The following is a 27,122-nucleotide window of genomic DNA, read 5'->3' on the forward strand; positions in this document are numbered from 1 at the left end:
CTTTTTCAAAGGAACAAATAAATCCTGAACTAAATGAATGTATCTGCATAAAATTCAAGAATTTTCAAGCACTTTTACTATAAAGTAGACTTTAACAGTCGTTTTGATTAAATTAACCAAGCCCTCTACACAACTTCTTCTGATATACAAGTTAGAAAGGGTTGCGCGCGTATTGTTAACAGATATAGAAATAAATATTTACAATACATTCTTTAAAATATCCAAGGATAAGCGCATTAAATAAATCAAATTCCTGTCAATATTTACAACAAGATGTTTTCATGTTGTGTTTGACAGGAGATGTCGAGCTCCTCGGAGGTGACGGTAAGAAGCAGTGCCAGGGAGATCGCCCCCGCCACAGCGCTCGCTCGACAGCAGGTACCAGCTCCTGGCTTCATGCTCGTGTCTCGCCACTAAATCGCTCCACTGAAAACAGTTAGTGAAGAATGCTGACGTGTTTCCCACAGATGATCCACGATCACAGTGTCCACCATGAAAACGTGGCTGCAACTTATGGGGACCATTACAATGAAACAGGTGATTTATAGTGATTTTTTTTTCATCAAAGTGTGCTCGTGTCCTGTATATCAATGATCAAATAAAGGATGAGCTCTGAAAATGAGCCCCCGCGATTTTTCTATTAAGTGCAGAGCAGCAAATCGAATCAGCGGAAAGTCAGGAAGGTAAAATATTGGAAGGTAGAAATTGGGCAATCAGTGCTGCACGGTTCAGGAAAATGAAAACTACTCAGGTTTTTTAATGAAATGATTTATTTCTCGTTCCGATCCCCCTGAGCTCTTGCTTGCCGCGAACCACTTAATGAGGCGGCCTTCTTCTCGTGTCTCGTTCAGTTATGCTGGTCGGAGGAGAAGACCTGCCAAAGGTTTCCACTCAGGCTCTGAAGCAGCAGCATGAGAAAAGCATTGAGGAAGCTGCACCAGCCAAGGAAATTAAGGTAATGTTGTCTGTTTATATGAATACACGTTTTTTCTTCATATGAGGTGTTTGTAGGATAATGAGGCTCCATCATGAAGTCATCAAAAAATAAATTGTTGCTGGAGTAAATTGAATGAGGTAAAAGACGTAGTGACTTTATGAAATGAGAACTTCCTCTGCTTTCTGAGGTAAAATTGATATTCTAGCTAATTCAGGTGATGTTTGTGGATTTGGATTGTCTTTTTTTGAAGGTTTTTTCTCTCTCTGTGATTGAAATGACCCCTACACTGTAGGTCGAAGTGGATTTTGATCAGTTTCAATGGGCACCAGTTACACAGTCCTCCAAAAAGTCTGCTACCAAAAGCTCTTCCTCTACTGTGAAGACCGTCACTTCCTCCTCGGCAGCGTATGAGTCAACTGATCGGATCCCGCCGCCGCCATCCAATCCGCTGCAGGTATCCCAAGAAATCTCAGAGTACAATGTCTCTTCGCAGTCTCAAGATTCCCAGGTTAAAACAAACAAGGAGCACTACTTCAAACACAAAAGTATGGCCGAGCTGAAGCGCCTCTACAAGCACATTCACCCGGAGGTGCGCAAGAACCTGGAGGCAGACTTCCTGAGTCAACTCACTGAAGCAGAGAGAGCAGAGTTACAAAGTCAGGAAGTCGTGGGTGACGTCCAGCAAGCGTGCTACTTGTTCGAGAATGATGGGAATGGCTCCAGCCGGTGTTCCAGCCCCGACAGGGAGTCACTGGAATGGGAGGAGATCCTGAAGGGGGAAGTGCAGTCCATGCGCTGGATGTTTGAGAACAAGCCTCTGGACACCATTAGAGACGACACCCCAGACGAGGTGCAGAACATCGCCCAGCAGGAGATAATCGCCGGCAAGGACGTCCGGTACACAGCCTGGATGTTTGAGACGCAGCCCATGGATGCTCTGGGGACGGAGACTAATGGCGCCACTGAGGAATCCCAGAAAGACTCGGATCTCGCGAGAGGTGACGTCCGAACAGCCACTTGGCTTTTTGAAACCCAACCTCTGGACTGCCTCAACAAGATCTACCAAGAAGACGAACAGGAGACAGACGCCATGGCTAAAGACATCACAGGTGGTGATGTCAAGACTGCCAGGTACCTGTTTGAGACCCAGCACCTGGATTCCCTGGGGAAGATGGAAACTATTGAGGAGAGCCACTTCCTGAACTTGAAGTCTGAGCTGGAGGAGATAAAAGGCGACGTGAAGACTACTACTCGCATGTTCGAGACACAGCCCATGTGCGTCATCAGGGGGGATTCGGGGGAGATGCTGGAAATAACCACCATCCGCAGGGAGGAGACCGAGAAAGGAGATGTGAAGACTTCCCGCTGGATGTTTGAAACTCAGCCTCTGGATATGATCAACAAAGATCCATCCAAAGTCAAGCTCATATGCGGCATTTCCATGGAGGACAACGCTCAAGGTGGCGTGAACAAAGGCAGGTGGATTTTCGAGACCAAGACTCTTGATACCATCAATGACGAGGAGTGGGAAAGTTCCCGGAAGCAAAAGGAGGAAATAATCGGAGCTGACGTAAGGAGGCACTGCTTCGTTTTTGAGACCCAGCCCATGGACAGTCTGAAAGACAACACCAACGCTCGACCTCTGCCCTGCGAGGAAATCATGGGCGGTGATGTTCAGTCCACCAGACATCTGTTTGAAACCGTACCCATGGAAAATCTGAAAGAGCTGCTGGAAGTGGGTAAACTTCAGAAAATGGTTGCGTCCGAAGAAGAAAAAGGTGACGTGAGGCATCAGAAGTGGGTCTTTGAAAGCCAACCACTGGAGAGTATAAGAGAGGAGAAGAAGGAGTTCACAAAGACTGTGAACATCCAAGCCCTCGACAAAGGAGACGTGACCAACTACAAGGAAAAGTTTGAAAGCATGGATTTAAGTAAATGTGAGGGGGCTCAGAAAATTCAAGTCGAAGGGGTCATGAGCGGATCCGTCAAGTCCAACAGAGTTCTTTTCGAAACCACGCCCATGTACGCGATGCAGGACAGCTCTGGTCATTACCATGAGGTGAGGACCGTGAGGCGGGAGGAGATAGTTAAAGGGGACGTGCGCAGCTGCAGGTGGATGTTTGAAACTCGTCCCATTGATGAGTTTGACGAGAGCATCAATAAGTTCCAGATAATTAAAGGCATTTCAAAACAGGAGATTGAGTCAGGAGATGTTAAAACTGCCAAGTGGTTGTTTGAAACTCAAGCACTCGATGCCATTAAATTTTTCAGCAACTGTGAAGAGGAAGAGAATAAAACAAAAGAGGGTATTGAAATAGAGAAAGGTGACGTGAAGACGTGTCGGTGGCTGTTTGAGACGCAACCAATGGATGTTCTGTACGAAAAGGTGGAAAAATCTGAGGCCGATGTCAAAGAGGTGCAAAAAGGCGACGTGAAAACGTGCACATGGCTCTTTGAGACGCAGACGCTTGACAACATCCGAGATCATTCAGAGTCAGAAACTATTCTGAAAACCTGCACCGTGAAGCAGGAGGATGTTCAAGGAAAAGATGTGCGACTGGCCCGTTTCCTCTTTGAAACCGAGAACTTGGAGAACATTGTGGGCGAGGATGGAGGCTCCTTCAGGAGGGTCACGGAAATCGACATCCAGTCAGGAGACGTCTCCAGGATGAAGTACATCTTTGAGAATCGCTCCTCTGACATCATGAGCTCCACGTCCGAGGAAACCATGCAGAGGCTGAAGACGCAGCAGGCCGAGGACATCCAGCGTGGAAATGTGCTCAACTGCACCTGGATGTTCGAGACCCAGCCGATCGATGCAATCTGCGATGATGAAACAGACAACAAGGAAATCCGCACAGTGATCGATGTCCAAGGAGGTGACGTTAACAAAGGCCGCTTCATTTTTGAAACTTACTCTCTTGATAAAATCAAAGCGGAATCCACTCAAACCGACATCACCAAAATCACCAGCATCTTCAGGGACGCAGGCGAGAAAGGAGATGTAAAAAACTATACAATGATGTTTGAAACTCAGCCACTGTATGCCATTTGTGATAAGGAGGGACATTACCATGAAGTGACTACGGTTACTAAAGAAGAAATCTTGAAAGGGGACGTGGTGGGGGCCCGATGGCTCTTTGAGACAAAGCCTCTGGATTCAATCAGAGACTCTGAGGAAGTCTACGTGATTAAAGCTGTGACGGAGGAAGGCGTCAACAAAGGAGATGTGAGCTCTGCCAGGTGGAGGTTTGAAACCCAGCCCCTGGATGAAATTGCAGAGGAGATGAAAGTGAGGTCAAAAACTGTCGCGGATATCCAAGGCGGAGATGTGAAAATGAACAAGCAGCGGTTTGAAGCCGACGAGACATCTCAAAAGTACATCAGAACTGTCAGCGTGAGTGAAATCCAAAAGGGGGATGTCAGGTCTGCCACGTGGATGTTCGAAACGCGCACCATCGACGAGATCCACGGCACCGGGTCCGAGTATGACGGCATGGAGAAAGTGACAAAAGAGGAAGTGATGAAAGGGGACGTCAAGCAATCCGTCTGGCTGTTTGAAAAAGAGCCTCTCGACAAGATTAAAGACACTGACGTCTCAGAGCTCTTTGTGACAAAGGAAGAAATCCCACAGGCAGACGTGAAGACAACTACCTGGCTGTTTGAAACTACTCCATTCAATGAGTTTAACGAGAGCAGTCTGGAAAAAACTGAGATAATCGGTAAAAGCATCAAGGAGACACTGGAGGAACTTTACAGTCAGAAAATGGTGGACTCACAGGGAATTCTCATCGAGACGGATGAGATTGGTGACGTGCGCATGGCTAAATATAAACTCCTTAACCAGGAGGCTCCTCAAATCCAGAGGCAAGAGGTCATTCGTGGAGACCTGAGCAACATTATGATGAACCTCCTCAACCGTAGTGAGGTCACCGAAAGAGGAATAATTATCGATGCGGAAGAACGTGGCAATATCAATAGCACAGTGAAGCAGCTGTTCAACCAGGAAAAGGGAATCAGTCTCGAGAAAGAGGAAATTATCCGCGGTGACATTCAAGAAGCAATGAACAACCTGCTTAAGAGTGAAGGCTCCTCCAAACGTGGCATTCTGATTCAAGAGGACGAGAAAGGAGACGTGAGGATGACGATATACTCGCTCTTGAATAAGGGCGAGGGAGCGAGCACCGACAGAGAGGACATTGTCCATGGGAACGTCAACAAAACTCTGCATCGTCTCCTGTCCAACTCAGGGAGCGAAGACTCCAAGAAGATCAAGATCGGCGACAGCGAACGAGGTAACGTCAGCTTCTACTCCACATGCATCGAGTCTGGAGCTCTGGATTACCTGAAGCAGCTCCGGTACGGATCCGACCAGGAAATAGTGGATAAAATAGTGGAAAAAGAATGCATAATCGGCGGTGACGTTGAAGAGACAAAAATCCTTCTGCGGAGAAATCAGCAGCAGATCGGTCGCACAGTGGCGGAGGACGATATCCTGCCTGGGGATGTTCACAGCATCGTTAAAGTCTTCATGACAGAACCAAACGTCAACTATAAGAATCTGCAGAAAGAGGACATTGTGAAAGGGGATCTTGGTGCGGCCCTAGATTCTCTGACACAAGCCATCAATCAGAAAGTGGTAATCGAGAAAGAGGAGGTTTTAAAGGGAGACATACCCACAACTCTGAAGTCTTTGGAAGAAGCCCAGCATCAGGCCAAAGACATGGAAAAGCCAGAAATCGTCAAGGGTGACATCAGAAGTGCTCTGGAGTCACTGGAGAAATCGGTCTCCACGAAAACAGAGGTCACTGTTGAGGATTTAGTTTCAGGCGATATCAAAGGTACCCTGAAGTCTCTGGAAGAAGCGAAGCAGGCTGTGAAGGAAGTGGAAAAAGAGGAAATCGTCAAAGGGGATATTCACACCGCCATGCTGAATTTACACGAGGCGTCGAGTGAGAAGAAAGTTTACCAGCACCAAGTGAGCGAGCAAGGGGATGTTAGAGGCACCATTCAGCTCCTGCTGGAGCCAACGACCTCTCCGAAAACACAGCGCCGGGGTAGCATTGAGGGAGACGTGAAGACGTCCATAAAATCCCTCTATGAAGGGCAGGAGGCAATGCAGGTGGAAAAGGAGGAGGTTGTGAGAGGCGACGTTCAGGGGACGATAAAGTGTCTGATGCAGAGGAAACAGTACTCAAACACAAAGCGTATGCATCCTTCCAAGAAAGCGAAAGCACCCATAAAAAATCCATCAAGCTTGAAGCCAGCGGAGCATGAATCTAAGAGTGAGAGTGCAGCAGGCAGCTCGGCCCCCGCTGTGAAAAACCTCTCTCAGAGCCAAAGCAAATCACTGAAAACGCAGGTAATAACCCAAGAGGTTCTCTCTGCTGCAGTAACCAATACAGACAATCCCACCAGGGCCTCTCATCAGAAGAGCAGCAAAGAGCCGAAGCAAAATGCGCCACCACCCCAGAAACCCCAAACTCTGCAGCTGATCAAGACAAACAATCCACAAAAGACGGAGAATGATCAAATAGAGAGGAAAGCGGCTGATATGAATGTGATGAAAGATGTGCAGAAAACATCCCAGACGAGTATTTCAAGTAAGCAAACCTGCGAAACAAAGACAATCAAACATGTGCACACGACAGTGACGGAGAAAAGCACTATGCATCAGCAGAATGTGTTGGAGCGAACGTCTCGGAAGCAGGAGGGGGGCAAGGTCAAAAGTGTGAAGGCTGATCGCTGTGACCTCGAAACCAGAGGGAAAGGCGCCATAAAAATGAAGAAGGCCAAGCCGGAGATTCACTTCCCCCCACCCCCTTCTTCTCCACCCCCACCCTCGGAGTCTGACCTCTCTCTTCCACCACCGCCGTCTCCGGTAGCCGACAACCCGGTGTCCTCCACCTCCCGGGCTTCCATCATGAGGCAGGACAGCGACCTTCCTCCTCCTCCGCCGCCTCCTCCGCCTCCTGTGGAATGTGCCAAGTCTGAGTTGGAGTTTTTCCCACCTCCTCCACCTCCGCAAGATTTTCTCCCTCCACCCCCGTCGCAGCAAGAGCTCAACGCCATGCCCCTGCCTCCCCCCACAAAGCTGGGGAAGCCTATCGGCAGGCCATTGTTCAAAGTGCCAAAGCAACCAGAACCACCGAAACAGCCCATGCAGGTTAAACCTAAGTGGCAGAAAAAGCAGCCGACTCCCCCTCCTCCACCTCCTCCACCCCCGATGGTGCAGACAGAAGGCGTTAAAATCCGGGAGGTGAAAGAGGAAAAAGTTCAACAGACAACAGCGGCGTTGCAAACAAACTTACAGAAAATCCCGGTGGTACAACCGGTGGAAAATCCAAGCCCAAAGCCACCCAAAAAGGTATTTGCCCCACCCATCAAACTGCCCCCACCTCCCGAACCTGTACCGGCCCCGAAAGCAAAAACGCCTGCTCGCAAATTTAAAACCCCTCTCATGCTGGCCGAGGAGCGATACCGTCTGCAAAAGCAGGAGAAAGAGGAAATGGAGAAGAGCAGAGTTTCAACTCCCACCACTCCACCCGTTAGTATGCAGACTACTGACGCCACCTTTCAGATCTCTGCAGCTGAGACCTCTGAGAGAGAAGAAAGAACCAAAGTCACGATGGAGGCAACAAAGATGAAGCGTGAAGAAGTGAAAAGTGTTTCTAAAGAGGGAACCTCTGCACAAGAGAGCCCCAAGAAAACACCCTCCCACATCCCGTTAAGCAAGCCAACCATCTCAGTTGTGAATAAGAAATTAGCTTCTGGTGGTTCGGATAAAATGCAAATTTCAAAAGAATCATCAACAGAAACAATCAAAAAGGTTCAAGTTCCACCCACGAATCAATCAGCTTCGGTTTCTCAGTTGCATCGTGAATCTTCAGATAAAGAAGTCCGGTCAAGTTCCAGCATGGTCACTACTTCTTTCACAGAGCAGCAGCAGTTTATGAAGAAATCCATCACTGCCACACAGAGTTCTGTCCACGGAAACCTTCAAAGTCAGGTAGTGGTCACATCGAAAGAAGAAGGCGTGAAGAATATTAATGCCCCTTTGACAAAGGAGGGCACAACAAGTCCATCCCAACCCACTAGAATCCCCAAGGTAACGCCCAGTTTCAAGGTGAAAACCTTCAAGATGCCGGTGGAGAAGAAAGAAGAGAAAAGTGAAAAAGTTTCACAGCAGGAGCAAGAGAAAAGTGGCGCAATAGCAGATCAAGGAGGGAACCAACAGATATCAGCTAGAACGGAGATGAAAAAAGAAATTAAAGTGAAAGAGAGGAAAACTGAGGTCACGCCGCCTGCAGAGGTCCACGCCAAGGCGGCAAAAAACGAAGAAGCAAAGCCGGCGGCCAAGGTAACATCCACGGGAACCAAACAAGGACGAGGCCTCATATCCGTCAGTCAGCAGAGCGCGAAGACGGAGCAAATTCAAGAGGTGATCATGAGCGAGAGTGTGGTGCAACAAAGGCAAGAGGCTGTTCACATGCACACACAGCAAACCAAGGTACAAACGACAAACGCCAACAGAATGCAGACCAAGGCAGGGGTGTCAAAAAGCGAACCCAAAGACCGGCAAAGAGTTGAAACTCAACCCCAAGAGGTCACAGATGTGGTGAAATGCAGCAAAATGCAGAAGCTGCTGTCTGAGATCAAAGAGCTGGAGGCCACGCCGAACAAAGTCGACTTCAACGCCATGAGGACGGTGATCAGCGAAGTGCCCGAGTGGGTGATGGGCTCAGCCGAGAGGAAGAATTTAACAGAAATCGCCAAACAACAAAGCAAGAAAAAACTGAAAGAGATGATGATCTATGTGAAGAATGTTGTTCAAGCCAAACTCACATTTCTGGAAAAGACCTTGATCGTGGTGGAAAAGGAGGGTAAAGAAGAGCCACTGGCCCCCCCGGTGCCCCCGGCCCCCACAGCTCCACCAGTTCCCCCAAAACCTGAGAAAAAAATCATAAGTGGGACGAAGATTTCAAAGATCAGCATCGGCTCGAGCAAAAGTGAGAAGAAAGTTGTGGAGGAAAAGAAGCGGCAGCAGGAGCGGAGTGGCGGTGTGGATCAGCGGGTTTCTTCCCCCTTGGCGAGCATCCGTACTCCGTCGCCAACGTTCATCAGCATCGAGTCCCGGAAGGTGGACCCTCCTCTCAGGGTGACTCCCTCTCCTCCGCCCTACAAGTTAGTGGGGACGCCACCGCCGCCTCCTCGCAGGACGTACACGCCCACCTTTAGTCGGGCCACGCCCTCACCCACTCTCAGCCGCTCCGAGAAGCTGATGAAGCTACGGGACACCACCTCCCTGCTCGCCCGCGTCACCCCCCCGCCTCCCACGCCGGAGAAGCTGGAGAGAGAGCGAAGTTTGTCGACAAGCGAGGAGGTGGCAGAAATGGTGGATTCCATGACGACGGTACGAGACAAGAAGTCCTTCTTCGAGGATGCTCAGAAGGCCGAGGTCAGCAAGATGTACCTGCGGAAGGATCCCATCGACATCCCCGAGCGCCTGGGGCCTGATACCGAGGAGACGGCGGAGGGCGTGGCCCTCGACCTCCTGAAGGAGGACCTCCCCAAAATCGACTTAACAAAACTTATGAACAGATTCGAATCCCCGAAACTGAAACGTTACGCCAGAAAGGATCCGATCGTGATCGCCGAGCGGCTGGGGAGCGACACAGAGGACCCGGAGGCGGAGGGACAGCCGCCCAGAAGCGAGGAAGTCCCTTCGTTCAACGTCAGGGCGATAAAGGACGTGTTCGAGACGGGCGAGCTCGGGTCCCGCGCCGCCCGGGAGCTCCGAGAGCAAATCGAAAGAAGGGAGCCGGAGGCGGCCCCCTACGAGCCGCCGGGTCACTCTGCGACCACATCGGTCACCGAGCGCTTCTGCACCATCGACGACTCCGGGAACGTGACGACGGAGACCAGGAGCGAGGTGCACTCCGGGGGCACCGCTGCCCGAGGCAACCCCCCGTCCTACGCCGACGTGGTAAGGGGTGCGGTCCCCACGGTGGCGGTGCCCCCCGAGGCGTCCACCGAGGAGCTGCTGAGGAACTTCCAGCAGTCCTGGGCCGAGAGCCAGGGCGTCTTCCAGAAGCTGGGCTTCAGCGTCGCGGAGCAGAGGACCTCGCAGATCGTGACCCGGCAGCAGCAGACTGTCGTGACGGGTAAAGCCAGCAGAGCCGCATGGCGGTGGCGTGTTTGAGCAGTTTGGGATTTTGAAGACGTCGGCTGCATCGAGTGGAAAGACACTAACCTCCAAACTCACCTGCTTCATTTGATCTGAAATAAAGACACCACTAAAACTACTGAATGTTACTCTTGTGTTTGAGCATGCTGATGAGGTGTGATGCAGGTAACTAATATTTCTCATGCTTCAGTGTGTGACGGCGTTCGCTCTGCCTCCAAACACAGACGGAAATCGTCCCATTGTGTTTTTCCTGTTTTTCTTTTTTTGGTTTCATTCAAACGCTATAGTTCATTTTTGTTTCCACACTTATCCTTGATTCTTACTCAGTGTACTTAATCCATAACATAATTGACTTATAATTATGTACTTTTGCACATTTAGATCATAAATATATATAAAAGAAAATCTATCACCAGTTCAACACAAACATTGATATTATAGTAATTTATTGATATTATAACAATACAACGGGTAATGTCGCTAAAACAGCTTAAACCGCTCGGAAAGTTTCATTAAAAAAAAAAAAGCTACTGAATCAAGTTAATCTACAAAGCATGGCTGTAAAAGCTAAAGAGATGAAAACTTAATAAATTATTAACCTTTTGAAATGTAATTAATTAATTAGAAGAAAGCATTTATTTATTTGCTGTAAAAAAAAACACAAGCTCTGGGAAATAAGATGATTAATTGTTGAGGTGGAGAAAGGGAAGGAGTAGATAAGCTTAAGCTTCAACCTTTACCGGCATTATTTATTTAATCATGCATTTAATTATTTATTTACTTTTCTTTGCTCTGTTATGTTTATTAGTTTTGTCTGCTTTTAAGTAATGTTTTTGTTCAGAATACTCTCACATGTCCGACATAAACTTTTCAAGTGTCATGAGTAAAACCTGAAATTCAGCTTTTATATGAACTTTTGATTGATTTTCGGGTCCGGATTAATTTTGCACAACTTGTAATAAAGAAACAGAATGTTTGAGTTTGCAGAGGCGTTCCTAATTTGTTGACCATTAACCTGCACGTCAGGAGTTTGATTCCCTTGTCCCATTATCACGGGGAAATGATCCGTTCCTTTGAGTTTGGCCTGATTTTTGTGCTTTTCTTTCCAGAAAATTCGAGTTCCAGAGTCCGATCTGTGCAGGATGTGTCGGAAGCGGGTCTACCCCATGGAGTCGCTGATCGCAGACAAACAGAACTTCCATAGAAGCTGCTTCCGCTGTGAACACTGCAGAGGCACACTAAGGTGAGGACACACTGCCCAGAGTACCCAGAGAACCCAGAGAACCCAGAGAACCCAGAGAACGCCGCCGTCCTAACTGGTCTTCTCGTTTGTGTGAACAGTCTTGGAAACTACGCCTCTCTCCATGGACGGATGTACTGCAAACCGCACTACAAGCAACTCTTCAAGGCCAAAGGAAACTACGACGAGGGATTCGGACAAAAACCCCACAAAGAGCTTTGGAACAACCGGAACCAGCAGACTTCAGACATCAGGTCGCCGACTCCCGACAGGAGGGCTGAGAAAGAAAACAGAGAAATCAGAAAGTCCAGCAAGATTTCCGTGGTGTGGCCTCCACAGGAAGACTCTCCCAAGAAACCCTTCGCCATGGAGGGGGAGCTGAGGGTGGTGAAGCCGCCGTGGCCCCCGAAGGAAAGTCCAGAGGAAAATCCAAACCAATCTGAAGAGGCGACGGAACGAAACGGAACCGAGGAGAGGATGAGGAGCGAGGAGACGGCTGGCGAGGACTCGCGAGAGGAAGAGACGGAACCAACTGGAGGGAGCGACGAGGGAAGGGAGGAAGTTGAAGTGAACGACGTGGAGGTGGAGAGTTCGGAGAAGGACGAACAGACGGAGGAGGTGAAGGTGACGTTGATCGACGAGGACACGGCGACACTGAACGCCAACAACAACAACAACAACAACAACTACAACGACAGTCAGACCTTGGTGGATTTATTTGAGGGTCCCGATTCGCCCCCGAACGACATCTGCAGAGAGCCGCCCTGGATGTCGAGCGAAGTCCTGCAGCTCGCCGAGAGGGACGACGCTTTCGTTCCGTCTGTGGCCAAAGGTTCCGACTCCGCCGACTGCTACGCGGCTTTCTTCACCGGCGCCGAGCCGAGCGCCTCCGGCCTCCTCCATGACATATTTGCCGACCTCAGCGTCAACGCGACACAGCCGGACGTGGAAGACGAGGCTCCGCGGGCGCTGGACGACCTCCTGGACTTCGGGATTTGGGCGAATGACGACGGCCTGACGGTGGAGGAGCAGATCAAGCGAAACAGACACTACGACGACGAAGACTTTTGAATCCGGCCAATCTTCTATTTCCCCCGCTGCGTCCATGGAGAGACGAACTGAACCCTGCTCTTTTCTTCTATATCTCAGCTTTGTTTGATGATCGTCTGCACCTGGTGTGCAGAGAAATCTCCTGTGTTAGCTGTAGCTTCTGATTCGCACAGAAGAGAAACGGTGTTTCCCTCTTTTCTCTGTCTTCTGCTTGAAATAAAGCTTGACAAACTCTGGCTCTGTAATCACTGTGCCGCTGCCTTGACGTATAGCCTAGCTTGATAACCCAGTCGCTCTGAGATCTCTGTAGCAACAAGCCATTCGATTTCCACTGATACACGAGAGGCGCCAGTAATTACAAAACAAACGTAATGTACTCACGGGTCGACAAAACGCACAATAACACAAACATTGCAGCCTCCTGTCCTGTTTGCGTCTGGTGGAAACCTTCAGAATAAAAGTCTCCGGGAGCGACATCCACATCTTGCTGCCGGCGTGAAGTCAAACATTCAAGTGACCCACGTCAACAACTCCAAACAAACAAAAGCTTTTCAACCTGTGGCTCTAAAGACGCTGAAAACGCTCAAATAGCTCAAAGAGTGAAACTTCTAATGGCTAAAATAAGTCAAACTCAATAAATGGATGAAAATAAAATGGTGAGAACATCAAATTTCGATTTTTCTTTTTTTTAAATACAAAAACATTCATCACCTCTCCATTCCACTTCTGCTTGTTTGAAATCTGATATTAAAGTCAGGATTCAGATTTATTTTCCTAAATTTACGAATAAAGTCAGAATTTTACTGTTAACATAATGAATGTCCAAATTCTGACCGGTGAGGTTAAGACTTATTTTTTTAAAGATAAATTATCTTTAATGATCTATCTTCTGCTCTTCTTCCTGTAATCCTCCTCCTCCTCCTCCTCTCCTCCTCTCCTCCTCTCCTCCGGATTGTCTGCCATCGCTCCGTTAGGCGGCTTCTGATTGGACGCTCTCCTCTCCTCTCCTCTCCTCTCCATCCTCTCTCTCTCTCTCTCTCTCTCTCTCTCTCTCTCTCTCTCTCTCTCTCGCTCTCTCTCTGAGAGGAGCAGAGAGGATCGGTGGTGTGAGGAAGGAGCGCACGCACAGAGCTCCTGGTCCGGGACAGGTGCGGTGCTGTGCGGTGCGGTGCGGAGCGCCGGATGCACGCTGGATCAATCCGGAGAGAGAGCGTCCTGACGCGGCTGGACTCGCCGCTGCGCCCCGCTCTCATCACGGATCTTGTGGGTTTTTTGTTTTTGCTTTCTTTCTTTCTTTCTTTCGGACTCCTCCGATTCCTCCGGTTCCTCCGGTGCGGGGTTGTTGGTGGATGTGACCCCCGCCGGCCGCTCCTTCCGGTGAGTATCTGAAGTCCCGGTGCACGGTGCCCCCGGTGCCCCCGGTGCCCCGGTGGTCTGCGTCTTTCTCCCCCATCTAGACGCGCGCTGGGCGGATAACGGAGCTCATCAACTCCTGCGATTTATCCACCTCAGGCACCGGGCACGTCCGCTGTGCGCGCACATAACGGAAACCAGTCCAGTCCCACGTTAGATTCACATTTACTCAACTTTCATTTGATTTGTGACCTGCAGCATCTCCTCTTCATCATGACGCTCCGCTACATCATCATCATCATCATCATGATCATCATGATCATCATCATCATCATCATCATCATTATCATCACGCAGCACGTGCTCTCTTCTCTTTACTCCTCCACCTCCGGACCTGCAAACACTTTATTTACAAGTTCATATCTCACCTTCAAAATAACAATATCTTTATTTATCTCATTGAGGAAGTTCCACAGCAACAATTTGCAAGAAGATATTTTATTACATTTTAAATGTTTTTGTTGTCATTTTATCTTGTTTTCATTCTTAAATCCGTTCAGCTATTCGTGTGTGCGTAAACACTCCATGGTTTCATCCAATTTAATGTTTTTAACAAGGAAACAGCAGAAACACTGAACACGATGTAGTTTTCATGTTAGGCCACTAGTGGGTGCTGTTGTTTGTCACTGTAATGAAACCACACACACATGCAGCAGAGAACAACAAGCTATAAACACTGACACTGGGACAACATTCTGCTGGACAGAGGACCAATTTGGATTGTTATTACGGTGACTGTCAAAATAAAAGAACCAAGTCCAGGAGAATATGGACTGGGAGTCATGACACTGTTGATATTGTCCGTTGACTTGCTCGTGTGCAGTGACAGTGTTTCAGAAAAGTTGCGTTTCCCCCGTTTCCATGGAGACGGACGGAGTTCGAGCGTTTTCAAAAAGTTTTTCTTTATTTTAAATTGCATTTTCAGTGACACCGAGCACCATTGTCATGCAAACGGACATCCAGAAGACAATGAAAGATTTCCATTGTCACTTGAAAACATTGTTGTGTAAACTGAACCTTGGCCATTTGACCTCTTTTAGCCATTTGACCTCTTTTAGCATTGTAGGTTGATCGTAACAATGTCATGCTTGGTGGTGAGCTTTTACTTTGAAAGGAGTGCTTTTATTTTGGTGTAAGTACTGCAATTTCCACCACTTTGCCCTTTTATCAGTAATTTTCTGTAATTTCATTTTTTTTGCTGCACACATTTCACCACTCGGTCCTCTTTCTCCCAGCAGCCTTTTAAAATGAACACTCTCCATCCATTCATCCATCCATCATCCATCATCCATCAGCCATCATCCATCAGCCATCAGCCATCATCCATCCATCCATCCATCCATCCATCAATCCATCCATCCTTTCTTTCTTTGCTGTTTTCATAACATTTTACATTAATATATTCTCACATTTGTCATTGATCATATCTGAGACTCAGTATTATCTTGATAGAAGCTCCACCAGACAGAAACATGCTTGTCTTTTCTGTCTGATATGTAATAGAATTTTATTTTTTATTCTCTGCGTCATTTTCCGAGAGAGGAAACAACTCATTTTTCAAGATGTAGATGTGCTTGATGTTTTTAAGAGACAAAGTGAAGCCTGGCGCCTCGGCCAGTGACCGTGTCGGTTCTTCCTCTAAAAATGGAATCAAAGTGTGGGAAGCAGCAGCTCAGCAGGATTTTACCTTGTAGTCAAAGGGTCGTAATAACAGTTGTGTTCCAGTGTCTCAGCCTCCAAAAATCCATTTCCACAGATTTATTTTGACAGTTGCTTTGCCACCGGTTTAAAAAGAGCGAACTGGAGTGCTCCCGTCCACACTCCATCACTTGCTCTCCCCTTTGTCTCCTTTCAGAGCACTCCACCTTTATGACGCCGCCGGGCCGTTAACACCTTCAGCCTGACAATTACTCTCATTTCAGCCGGCGTGCTGGCGGGTGGAGCTTTTCATTTCAGGAACGTCCCACAGACCTACATTCATCTCCCCCGACGAGAAACGCTGTGGTTTCATCTCAATTAGGCGGCGACGCTCCGGAATTAGTTCCTGTGGAGGATTTCAAGTCATTTAGGTGTTTAAAGAATAATGATGTTAAGTTTCCACGAGTTTTCTTGTGTCTGATCAGACGTCTGACTTCCCGATGGGTGTCATTTAATAAAAAAACAGCAGCCAACACATCACCCTGTGAAACATTAGTGCTGCCTCTGGTACTGGAGCCTCTTCCTTTGGTCGCCTTCTTTAATTTGGTACAACGCCTTCCTTTGCTGCCTCTGGCGGTGGTCATTCACTGAGGCCATGGGAATGAAGACATAGTATCATATATCTTACTGCTGAATTGCCTCTGGTACTGGACAGCACTGAATTGGTTCAGTTGCAGCTTCTAGGATTCACATTGCTGTCTCTGTCTTTGCTTTTTTTTTTGTCGGTGCAACGGGTACTGGGAGCCACTTTTTGCTTCATGTGGTACTTTTACTGCCTCTGCTTCAGTTCATGCCTTCATTGTTTGGTCTCTTACAGCCTCTGCCCTTGGTACTGGGGATATTTCACAGGTTTCTTTTAATCACTTCTCTTCATTCTCTCAGGCTTTTTTACTGATAGTTTATGCAGTATCCAATGTATTCGCGCTGCTGCAAACTTTTTTCTTCTCTGTTACTGCTTTGCTGCCTCTGGTACTTTGAGTCACCTTCAGGCTATATTGGTATTTCCTCTGGTACTGGACCTGCAACTCAGTGCTTTAAGAAGTTGATCGAGTTTAATCATCTGTATTCTTTGGTGATGACATTAATGGTCTCAGGTGGTGGACACCTGTGGTGTGAGAATTCACTTTACTACCTCTGGTACTGGAGGCTTTTGGATGCTGATTTGCTCTACTGGCAGTTGTTTTAGTCTCTTTTACCACTTTTCTTCCTCCCGTAGTTGAAAACATTCACTGGTCATTTATTGTCTTTTGTTCTGGACGTCCCAGGTGAGGGAAGTGTAACCAGCACAAAACACCAGACTCACTCTAGTGAACAAAGGGTGACAAACACACACAGGTAAAGAAGAGGGCGATTTATTTTCACAAACATGAAAACAGGGTCCAAAGGGCTTTCAAAGCAAGATGGCAGGAGTTCCTCACATCTCCTCTCTGGCAGAAGTCAATGACCTGGGTGGAGATGGAGGAGGTGGGAGAAACAATGGTTTTGAGGTGCAGGACCTCCTCCGCTCACACTCTAAATATTGTTTCTGCAAGATTGTTTTTTTGTTTTTAACACAACAAATTAATCACAAAGTTTTAGGTCTCAACACACTTGATTGCAATGCGGCTCATTATTAGTTTATTTATTAATTATTAGAAGCTGGATGATGAATTGAACATTATATTGAGGATTGCTGAAACAGGGAGCCGTCTAAACCTTGCAGGATGCTGGATTTTCGAGGTTTGACACCCCCCCCCGCAGGTCAACTTGGTTTGTTCCGCCTGCACTGTGCAGGTGAGCAGGTGAAGCCAGTCAGTGATCAGCTCACACTTCAAGCAGTGTCTGTCCAGCACACAGCCCGAGAAGTCCAGTAAGTAAGCCAATGAAGTAATACAAAGAAGTAATCCAAGGAAGTAATCCAAGGAAGTTGCAATAAGTACAGGGTACACTTACACAAGTTTGATTTTCTGTTTGGTGCTTGTACGTGGTCACTTCCCTTTGAGAGTCTTTTTATATTGGTTTCCTCACATGCTGACTTTGGTAATGGCAGCTTCTTTATTGTCTTTGTGTTTGTTAAGATACTACCTTGGGTACTGGATGCTGCTTTACTGTATATGTGACAACTTGCCTTTAGTACTTGGGTTATTCGTTGCTGTTCTTTTATGTTTAGTACTACACTCCACTTTATTTGTTTCTACTTAATGTCTGCTACTACCTCAGGTACTGGATGTCATATTACTGCTGCTGTCGGTGCTGTTTGCTGCCTCTTGTAGTTGGAATCAATGTATTGCTTTCACACTTTCTTTATTGTCTCTGATACTGGAAGTTTCATTTGCTGCCTTTGGTTGGAAGGATTTTCAGCATTTTTGTCGACTGCCTCTGGTAGTGGATTGTGTTTTATGTTTCTATTTTGGTGCCTTTGTTGATGCTTAAGAGAAGAGTCCAGTACCTGAGATAGTCTATGCACTACCTCAGGTAAATGATGCCACTTTTCTGCCTATGAATGGATTTACTTTATTGCGTTTTTGCCTCTGGTAATGTACATCTTGGTACTGGAATCCACTGTGCTGCCTCTGGTACTGGAAGTTAGTGAAGTACCTCCAGTACTGGCACCTGCTTCGTGACCTTCATGATGTTTTCTTAAAAGGTTTCCCACCTTTTTGTGCTTGACATTTATGAAAAGGTAACGATAATATAATAGTTTTTTTCTGTTTGACTTTAGAAAATGTCTCCGTTAGCTTTGCAGTTTCTTTTGAAGTATTCCTCAATAGCTTCTATATTCTGTACTTAATCGTCCCGGTGGGTTCACTCCTCATGAGAAAAATCAATGATTCTCACATTGTTTAAAAAAAAAAAAAAAACAGCTTGCGTACGAGTAAATCACTTCTTCCTGCGATCAGAGCCTTTGGCTCTATTAATAGTCTGTTTACATCGGCTGTGCTGTAAACTGCGTCTTATCGACGTCCCGGGAGAGGAAGCCAGCCCCCGGCTGAGTGTCTAATAGCCCCGATTTTAACTCGTTTAGCCCCACGTCGGGGGTTTTTACTAGACCTATCGGGTCCGTGTCGCTCAGAATCGATCTTTACCAAACGCGCCACATCAAATAATTTCACAGATTTCTGAGGAAGATGTGAAGAAACCCCTTGAGGCGCGAGCAGATTCCTCTCCTGACGGGATATTTTAGGGCCGGGAAGTGATCGGAATCCCATCTCATTAACTCATTTCCATGCACTCGTCCTTGTGATTTCTTCGTTTAAATGGTTTGTGTGTCTTTTGATGGCATTTCAGTGCCTTTAGGGACGGTTTCCTCACTTTTAAATGCTACCGGTGTCTTTTTGAGTTGGAAACAGTCACTTCGGGACCCTTTTTTTTCCCTGCTTCTGCTTCTGTTGTGTTTTTTTAAACGGGTTTTTAAAGGTTGGCAAGTTGGCAATTATCAAATATGAGCAGCAGAAATGCCACGTCAATGTAGTTTTTTTTTTTTTTGTGGTTAAGAAATTTCTGCTTATCAAGGGAAAAAGGCTGTATAAGGAAAAGAAAAGTCAAAATAGATGATGGAAGAAATGCTGACATGGCATTTAAATGAGCTAAAAATGGTTTGCTAAAAATTGCTAACAAGGTAACGTGGCTACACTTTTCTGTTTTCTGTGTTCTGAGATGTAATTTATAGGATAATAGCAAAAGCACAATTTTATCTTCTTAGTTACAGTTTTCACTTCAGGGTGACACTTGATGGTAATTGTTATGGTGCAACATGTTTTATTGCCTTTATATTGAGTTAAAAGTCATTCTGTCTTGAATGACGGCACTTTGCCCGCACCATCGCACGCTCACAGGCTGCTCATTAAACAAGGGCCCGGTTCCTCTTTTGTTGTCGCAGAATTAATGCTGATGAGCCACTGTTGTGTAAATTTACTCATCAATACAGCCGCGGAAGCCAACAGCTCGCGTCTCAAAGTGGCGCTTTTAATCATGTGAGCTACTTATGTTACAGCAAGCACTTTTAAAGTAAAAAAGTGACTCGTGAAGCGACTTTCAGGGTCAAACGTTTGATATCTGAATCTGTTTTATTTATCAAATCTGATCGAAAACTGCAAAAACAAAATGAAGCCTCTCAGAAGGTTTGAATAAAGCCAATGGTAGAAGTTGATTTTGTCTGAAAATCCAACTGGAAGCTTTGGGAGCAACTGTACGTCATGGATGTGCAGTTCTGTTATTGCACCTCCTGTGTTGCCAGATTGGACGGTTTTCCACACAATTGGACTGTTTTTGTTTACGTCAGGCGGGGAAAAAATAGATTGGGCTGGTGATTATCTCTCTCTCTATCAGCTGCTGTGTGGCCAGGTCGTATTTCAGCACCACAGGTGTGGAAAGTGGCGATGAGAAAATAAAGAGGAGGGAGGGAGGGAGGGAGATGTACTCTGTATGTGCGTAATTTAGTTTTGTTTTTAATTGATTTGCGTGTTGTCCTCATACAGATCATTTGAGATTTAAATAACTAAATATATGAGGCCTACACGGCTTAAAAGTGCACATTTTTACGTGCAGTTGGGATTATTACTCATCAGGGCCTGGCGCTACGTTGCCAGAGGTTCATCTTGCACTTTGTGTAGGTTGATTTACTGCGCTCTTGTTGATTGCAATTTGCAAAAACCTATTCATCTATCATTTATATGTGGTTATTTGATGCAGATATGAAGCTCTGGGTGTGTTTTTTTCTTTTGCATGTGTTATGATTTTGTGGGTTTGCATGGGCGTCTGGCAACTTCGTAGTTTGGCCTGGTTTTTATTGGAATGGGCGGGTTCTAAGATGTGATTGGGCTGGAAACTGTCAATCTGATCTGGCAACACTGTGCACCTCCTGCTCCTCAAATCCTGAAGCTGTCAGACTTTCCAGAACCTGAAGAGGAAATGAAATTCTACATGGAACTAACCGGCTTAAGAGACGATATCTGTTGGTTCGGGTTTCTACAGATGTGGAGACTCATTAACGGAACCAGTTGTTGTGTCATTGAGAGGTCGAAACTCTGGTTTCTTGACTTCTGAATGTTTGAACGCCTGCAGCTTCTTTTCTTGAAATAAAATAGACTGAAGTCCTTTAAGAAAAAAACATACAGAAAATAAGAGATCTGAGGTGAAAGTGAAGCAGAACAAAGCAGAATCGGGATTAAAAGACTCTTTCATGGCTTCTCCTTTCGTCAACAGGTGGGTTATTTCACAGGATCCCGCTTAAATTAAAGCTTTTCTCTTTGTCCTGTTTCATCCGCTGCAGACGGGAGAGAATTAAGACACAGAAGAAAGAAAGGTGAAGGTGTGAGGAGGAAGAGAAAACGGGGGAGAGTATTGAAACGTATAGAAGAAAAGAGGCGAGAGAATTGAGGGTAGATGAAGATGGAGGAAATGAAAGATGGAAAACGACGCGAAAGAAATGCGAAAATAATGTTGGGAGGAAGAATAAAGGGAGAGAAATGAATAAAATGAGCAACAAAAGAGAAAAGAACAAAGGGAAAAGACTGACTATGAACTTTATAATTGACACCAGGGGTGTCAAACATGGTTTGTAGGTTGCCAGATGCTCTGAAGTAAAGCTAAATGCTATTCGGAATTTGTCCACTGGGGCGACGATAACGAAGACAAAGCTACTTCAGGGTCTGACAGCCTTAAAAAGACCCGATTCCCCGCAAAAGTGGATGTTTTCAAAGAAATGAAAGACACTAGATGTTGATGTACAAACATTGCACAGATCAGATGCAAAAGATTTAAAGAGGAGACGAGCTACATGCTAACTGAAGTAGCATGTTAACTTGCGTATCCACGCTGAAGCAGAACATCGGGACTTTTCTATGTAAATGATTAAAACCGTTTTTGTGGTTATTTAGTGGGAAATGTATTTAAATACTAATTTTGACCGTGTCGGGACGTGATCGGCGTTGGAGGTGAACCTCATGCAGAACTGATGCTTTGCGCGGCCGCTGACGAGTGGGAACTTACAGCGCTGTCATGTTTTATAAGGTTCCTGCTGCAGGATTTGTGTGGGATTCGTTCTCCGAGGCTGTTTGCTGGTTTTCACACTGATGCGCTCCGACCTCTCTCCTCTCTCCAGCTTCGTTTGTATTCCATCCGGCGAGCCGCGATCGTCGTCCAAACTTTATTGGAAGGTTGGGTAATCTGGCCGCCACGTGTTTCCCAGACGATGGATTGGAATCCAGCAGCGGTGATGACACAGACGGAGGAAATAATAACCAGGATGGATTACGGTGTGTGTTTAATGGTGACGGTTCAGCCGAGGAGGAGAGATAAAATAAAACAACGCCTGTCAAACCAACACCATAGATTAAAACAGATTTCTAGTTTAAGGACAATATTTATGTCCAACGAGCAACATAATTCAATAGAAGTTTTTCAAGAATTAGTTGTTTCAATTGAAGCTCTCTGAGCCATTTAAGCCATTTAAATCTTTTTAGCTTTTTTAAAAAAAAAAAAAAAAAACATTTTCATGTTTTACAATTCTCAGCCATTTAAGCTGTTTTTGATGTTTTATTATTTAGAATCATTTTAGCAATATTAGCAGTTTTAGAATTTTTGCGTGTTTTAGCCCTTTTTTTCTTAGTCGTATTTATCATTTTATTTAAGTTTATATATAATAAAATATATATCCAAGTATTTATTTATTTATTTATTTATTTATCTATCTATTTATCTATTTGTTTGTTTATTTATTTATTTATTCATTCAGAGGAAAAAATGGCCTGATGGTCAATGTCTTGAGCACAAATGGAACATTTTAATTCTGCGTTTCATTGTAGTGTAACGTCATGTTGATTGTTTGGCGTGTTTCTGGAAAAACACAGGATTCTCTTTGTTTTGATGGTCAGAAAATGAAAGTTCACCCGACAGATGTTTCAGATAGTTAGTGAAACGTGACTTCCTGGATGGCACTCGGTTTTTCTCGTTGGATTCTGCGGGCGAACGTCTCCGGGGGTTGAACCAGTAGCACCTCTGCTGCTCTGTGTTATCTCCACCAGCTGCATGTTGGCTCTTGTTTCCCCCCCCTCGTCCTTACCCCCACCCCCCCGCCTCGTCCGCCACTTGGCTCCAGATGAGTGTGGATCTGAGCCCCCCTCCCCCTCCTATCCCCCCTTGGGGTCATTTTAATTGATAGCTGGGGCTTTGCTGCTTTGCCAAGCCGGTTTGGACGGTGTTGATGTCTCCCGGTTCGCCCGTCGGTCAACTGCATGATTGGCTTTCCATGAGAGCGGTCAGATGGCGGGGTTCGGGGGGGGGGGTTGGGAGCAGATAAAACACTGGGTTCCTGCAGGTGGCGCTGTTCCAACAAAACATAGGCGTTGGGGGTGTTTTGTTTGTGCCGCTTCCTCCTTATCTCCGCCACCGCATGGAAACCTCGTCAGTCTAATTTTGAGCTTCTGGATTGAAAGTTGATGCGGTTCAACACTCGGAGACGTTGTGGTGAACCAACGCATTCCAAACCCTCCGTGACAGAAGTTCTATTGAGTTAGAAAACGTGCAGGTTGGTGATCCGAAGCTGCTTGGTTGGATTGTTTAGTGAAATAACACATTTAACCAAGGCAGAAAGTTTGATGGCCGCCTCTTCGATTCACAGAACAAATAACTGTTCACATATTAATAGTTTTTATTGTTTGACAGATTGTATTGATGGCTGTTGGCAGTTTTTTCTTTTTTCAATTCTAATTTTGGCCCAAAACTGGATATAGTTTTAATTTCAGCCTAAAAAACCTTAGGACTTTCCCGATGAAACGTTTTTGCACACTAGCATGATGCTCATGCTCTGCCTGGGAAGTCGTTTCAGGGAAAGAGTCATATATTTCTCCTCCTCTTCCTCCTCCTCACTCTAATCCTCCTTTTGAAAGCCCAACATGTTTCCATACTGATATTGGGATGCGGCGGCGTTCGGGGCCGACGAGGAGCCAAACTCCGGCTGTTTTTAGTTCTCGACGCTAAATTAATTAACCACACAGAGTGCAGTTTGCTTCCTCGGTCGCCACCGAGGGAAGGATCCCGCCTTCTTTGGGGAGGCTGTGCGGATAACGCTTTGTACCGCTCCGGGCGTAATCCTGTAGGTGGTATTAATACCGTGCCGTACGCTCGGCTGATTTCAATCAGCATCTGCCGTCAACGAGCGCCCGTCCCTGTGTGGACCCTCGCCAAACCTTTTCAGCAGCGGCGGGTTTGACTCCCAGGCCTAATTATGGCTCGCAAGCACAAACCCTGCGCAGAGCTTCATTAATCTACGCCTAACCGGATGCGGCGCCAATTATTTCAGGTGCGTTTGATACACTTGATGCACGCTTAAGTGTCTTTATCCTCCGAGGCCTGAGAAGGAAAATCTGACATTTGCTTCTGGAATCGACGTGGAGCAGATTGATTTGCGGAGGCAGGAAGCTGATCCTCGTCGTTTCCCAGTTGGTCTTGTTAGGAGCGGCTTCACATCGAGGTGAAGTCGACAGAAGCGGGTGATAAACTTCCCGATCTGACCTTCTCCGCCAAAAAACCTTTGGTCCAATCGGGCGGAGAGGATTCCGGTCTCCTCAGCGAGGCGGCGTCCAAAGTGTGACGCTTCGAGGCCGGAAAGGTTCCTGAAACCCTCGAGGAACTTCGCTCAATATCCAAATGTCACATTCAGGATTTTCCTTCACATGGAATAGATTCTGGGTGTTGATTTCTTTATTGCTCGGGCTATAAAGTCAGACAGTTTTATCCAGCAGAATTAAAAACCCATCCAAAGTTTTAAGTGTGTTCACTGTCTGGAGTGAAATCAACTGATTGATAAATAGTTTGTGGTATTTCCCAGATTGATGCATTTCCCATGACATGTTCAAAGGATTCTCTTGAGAGGTACCTCAGAATCACTTTGACTACAAAGTAATATCTAACGTACGTCGCAATATAACCCAAGTCACCGAAGTCTCTGATTCTTCGCCCTAACTCGATCTCTGTCTCGCACAGAACAAATCAAATTTGTGTATAATACGACATGGAAGTGCTGTGATCTCGCGCCGCGCAGAGGGATTCCAGCTTCAAACGCCGACAAACGAGGAGCAGGACTGGGAGGATTATCGGAGTTCTTCTTTATTTATCGCCTCAGATGTGCTTTATTCGCGGAAGAACAAACTTTAAAACAATCTTCCCCTTGAGCTCCCGGGGACGGAGGGGAGACGCTCGGCTTTGTTTGGTCTGATCATTTCTGGGTGCATGTTTATTCCCCGCTCGCTCCGGGGCTCCTGTTTGTTTGTTGTTGTTGTTTCCCGGGTGAGCCTACGCCGACTTATCTCCCCAGAAAAGCCCGTAAATACGTCGTGTGTGGATTTGAATACGGCACGCCGCGCTCCATTAGCGGCCCGTTCGCTGCTCCGCGCCATGATAAATGGCTTGTCTGGTGCTGTAACTCTCAACATGCTTTTATCTGCTCAGATTACTTCAGGAATGTCTATCTTATCTGCTTGCCTTCAGAGACGGGGTGGTGGTGGGGGGGGGGTTAAAGAAGAAATGGGGGCAGGCTAATGTGTGGTGAGTGGAACACAGTGTCCTATCTAATATATGAACTCTTTGCATTTTTCACAATGCGGTTGATTACGTTCACTGGATGATTCTTCATATTTAATCAGCTGCAGGCACTATGAGTTTTACTCATGCAAGAGTTCCCATTAATATTCAGTGTGTCCACATTTACAGAGCTGCATTTACTGATTCCAGCACGCACGGACTCCTCGTCGGGATCCAGTTGTAGCAGCTCATGAAGGAAACGTTAAGCCGTTACGTCTGGATTTCTAGTTCTGTGTGCAAAAACAACGTGCCTCAGATTAGTTTAGAGTCTGGGTTGAGTTTAAGGAGTCAGTTCGGTTCAAAGGGTCAGTTCTTGAAAGAGTTGGTTTGGTTTAACGAGTCGGTTCAGTTTAATGAGTCTGGGTTTAGTTCAGAGAGTTGGTCTAGTTCAGAGAGTCGGTTCAATTTAAGGAGTCAGTTTAAAGAATCTGGCTTAGATGATTAAATGGTGCCACCTTTAATGAGGATCACGATTGGACCAGAACTCAACACAGTGTCAATATTGTTTGGAATAAGAACAAGTGCTGCTCCAGTACGTCTGTCATTGCAAATGTAACGTTTGAGTCACTTCTTGTGACGATATGAGGGAGAGGACGCATCCCGTGTTTGCGTCTCGCCAGAAGGATTTCAGGTGTAATGAAGCGCGGCACGGCGGCCTCGCGTTGCAGGACTGCAGCTGCGACCTCCTGCCGCCCGCCAGGCGCGTTTCCATGAGCTGCGACGCCCCGAGACACTTTGCATTCGCAGCTGTCCTCCACAAACTGCCACCAGACATTGTGATCCGTCCCCGCTCGGCGTGAATCTCTGAAGGTCAGAGACTGAGATCTCCCGCCGGTCGCTGCATTGCGAACGTTCTTTTATTTTTTTTTGGCCTCGTCACTGTGCATCGGAGAATAACTCTGCAGGCTTCAGGGGAACCAGACCGAGGCCTTGAATTATAGATGACTGTGATATTATTGCTCATAACTCAGAAAAACGTGTGATGATTCAAATCCAGGCTTGGCTGCTTTACATAGCTCCAAGCTAAATGCTAACGACGGCGCTAGCCCCCTTTTCATATCCCGCCAACTGCTCAGGGGGCGTCACCAGTTGGTTTCACACAGTTTGATTCATTTTATTCAAGTTTTTTTTTGGTTTACTTTTTCTGCTTAATGTTTCAAAACCTTTGGTTTTCTGTATGTTAGCTTACTCGATAGTGCTCAAACGGAGCGTCTTCTCGCGTGAGCACGCTGTGTTATTAAGATTTCAGCGTTGTTTCGAGGAGAACACGTTTGCTAGGTCAGATCCGTAGATGGCGAGTCATGGCCTCCATACCGTTCTGGCCTCCGTCGGCCATTTCCTGCGCGTTCATCACCATTAAGAGAGCAATTGGCGGCAGGTGGGGAATCCGGCCACCTCCTCGTTACCCCCACCCCCCCGACCACGTTTATTGAGCGTGATAATCTACAGCGGCGAGGAGTTGCAGCGGCCTTCAGATAAAAGCAATAACTCAGGATACCCACCCCCACGATTCTTGTTACCGACGTCCCCTCCTCCCCATCTCGTCCCCGTTGCTCAGGTTTATCATCAGCCGCTCCCCGTCGATGGCTTATTGCCTTCTTTCCCACCCTCATCTGTCCGCTCGGCGGAAAAAAAAGCCTCCCAGGAAGAGATTAGCGATCCAATAACTGGACAAGCTTCCGCAGCAGGTGAATGTTGATGAGGCGAGTCGAGGCGTCGCCGTTCAACATCTTCCCATCAGTTTTCTTGGTTCCTCGTGAGTTTAGAACTCGAGCAAATCCGACGATTCTTCCCCACCTTTGGTTAATCCTTCTAAAACCTTTAATTTCCCGCCAAGCTGTTCAGCATGAAACATTTTAATAAAACATGCAAAGATTCAAGATGGAAAAGCGAAATTTTGTGTTTTAATTGAAAAGTTTGGTATTTTCATACAATGAAATGATTCCAGAGATGTTATTCAGTTAATGCAGTCGTTCTATAATTACATGATTATCTACCAATTCCATTACAGTTCCATTAGTGGCATTTAGACAAAT

The 27,122-nt window shown here is 46.5% G+C and overlaps 2 protein-coding genes across 2 annotated transcripts in view; both read left to right on the plus strand.

The window, feature by feature from the left end:
• The first annotated feature begins 1,402 nt into the window (after positions 1 to 1,402).
• Positions 1,403 to 12,650, plus strand: xirp2a (xin actin binding repeat containing 2a). The gene is made up of 3 exons (XM_080493360.1): positions 1,403 to 10,101; positions 11,234 to 11,367; positions 11,466 to 12,650. Exons 1-2 carry the CDS (start codon positions 1,485 to 1,487, stop codon positions 11,326 to 11,328), a joined length of 8,712 nt encoding a protein of 2,903 aa, XP_080349486.1. The 5' UTR covers positions 1,403 to 1,484; the 3' UTR covers positions 11,329 to 11,367; positions 11,466 to 12,650.
• An 854-nt stretch (positions 12,651 to 13,504) lies between these two features.
• Positions 13,505 to 27,122, plus strand: part of LOC308127512 (beta-1,3-galactosyltransferase 1-like) — a 91,008-nt gene continuing 77,390 nt past the window's right edge. Inside the window, exon 1 of the mRNA XM_080492606.1 lies at positions 13,505 to 13,791. The gene's annotated coding sequence lies outside the window, so the exon portion shown is untranslated. The remainder of the gene's footprint in view (positions 13,792 to 27,122) is intronic.

Source organism: Lipophrys pholis, assembly GCF_963383615.2.
Source record: "Lipophrys pholis genome assembly, chromosome: 23".
NCBI classification, from domain to species: Eukaryota; Metazoa; Chordata; class Actinopteri; order Blenniiformes; family Blenniidae; genus Lipophrys; species Lipophrys pholis.

Bases quoted from the DNA above. Each gene is read 5' to 3' on its own strand.
- xirp2a (XM_080493360.1), top strand. From the start codon at position 1,485: ATGGCCGAGCTGAAGCGCCTCTACAAGCACATTCACCCGGAGGTGCGC. The intron at 10,102-11,233 runs GTAAAGCCAGCA...TTTTCTTTCCAG, and splicing joins GCAGCAGACTGTCGTGACGG to AAAATTCGAGTTCCAGAGTC.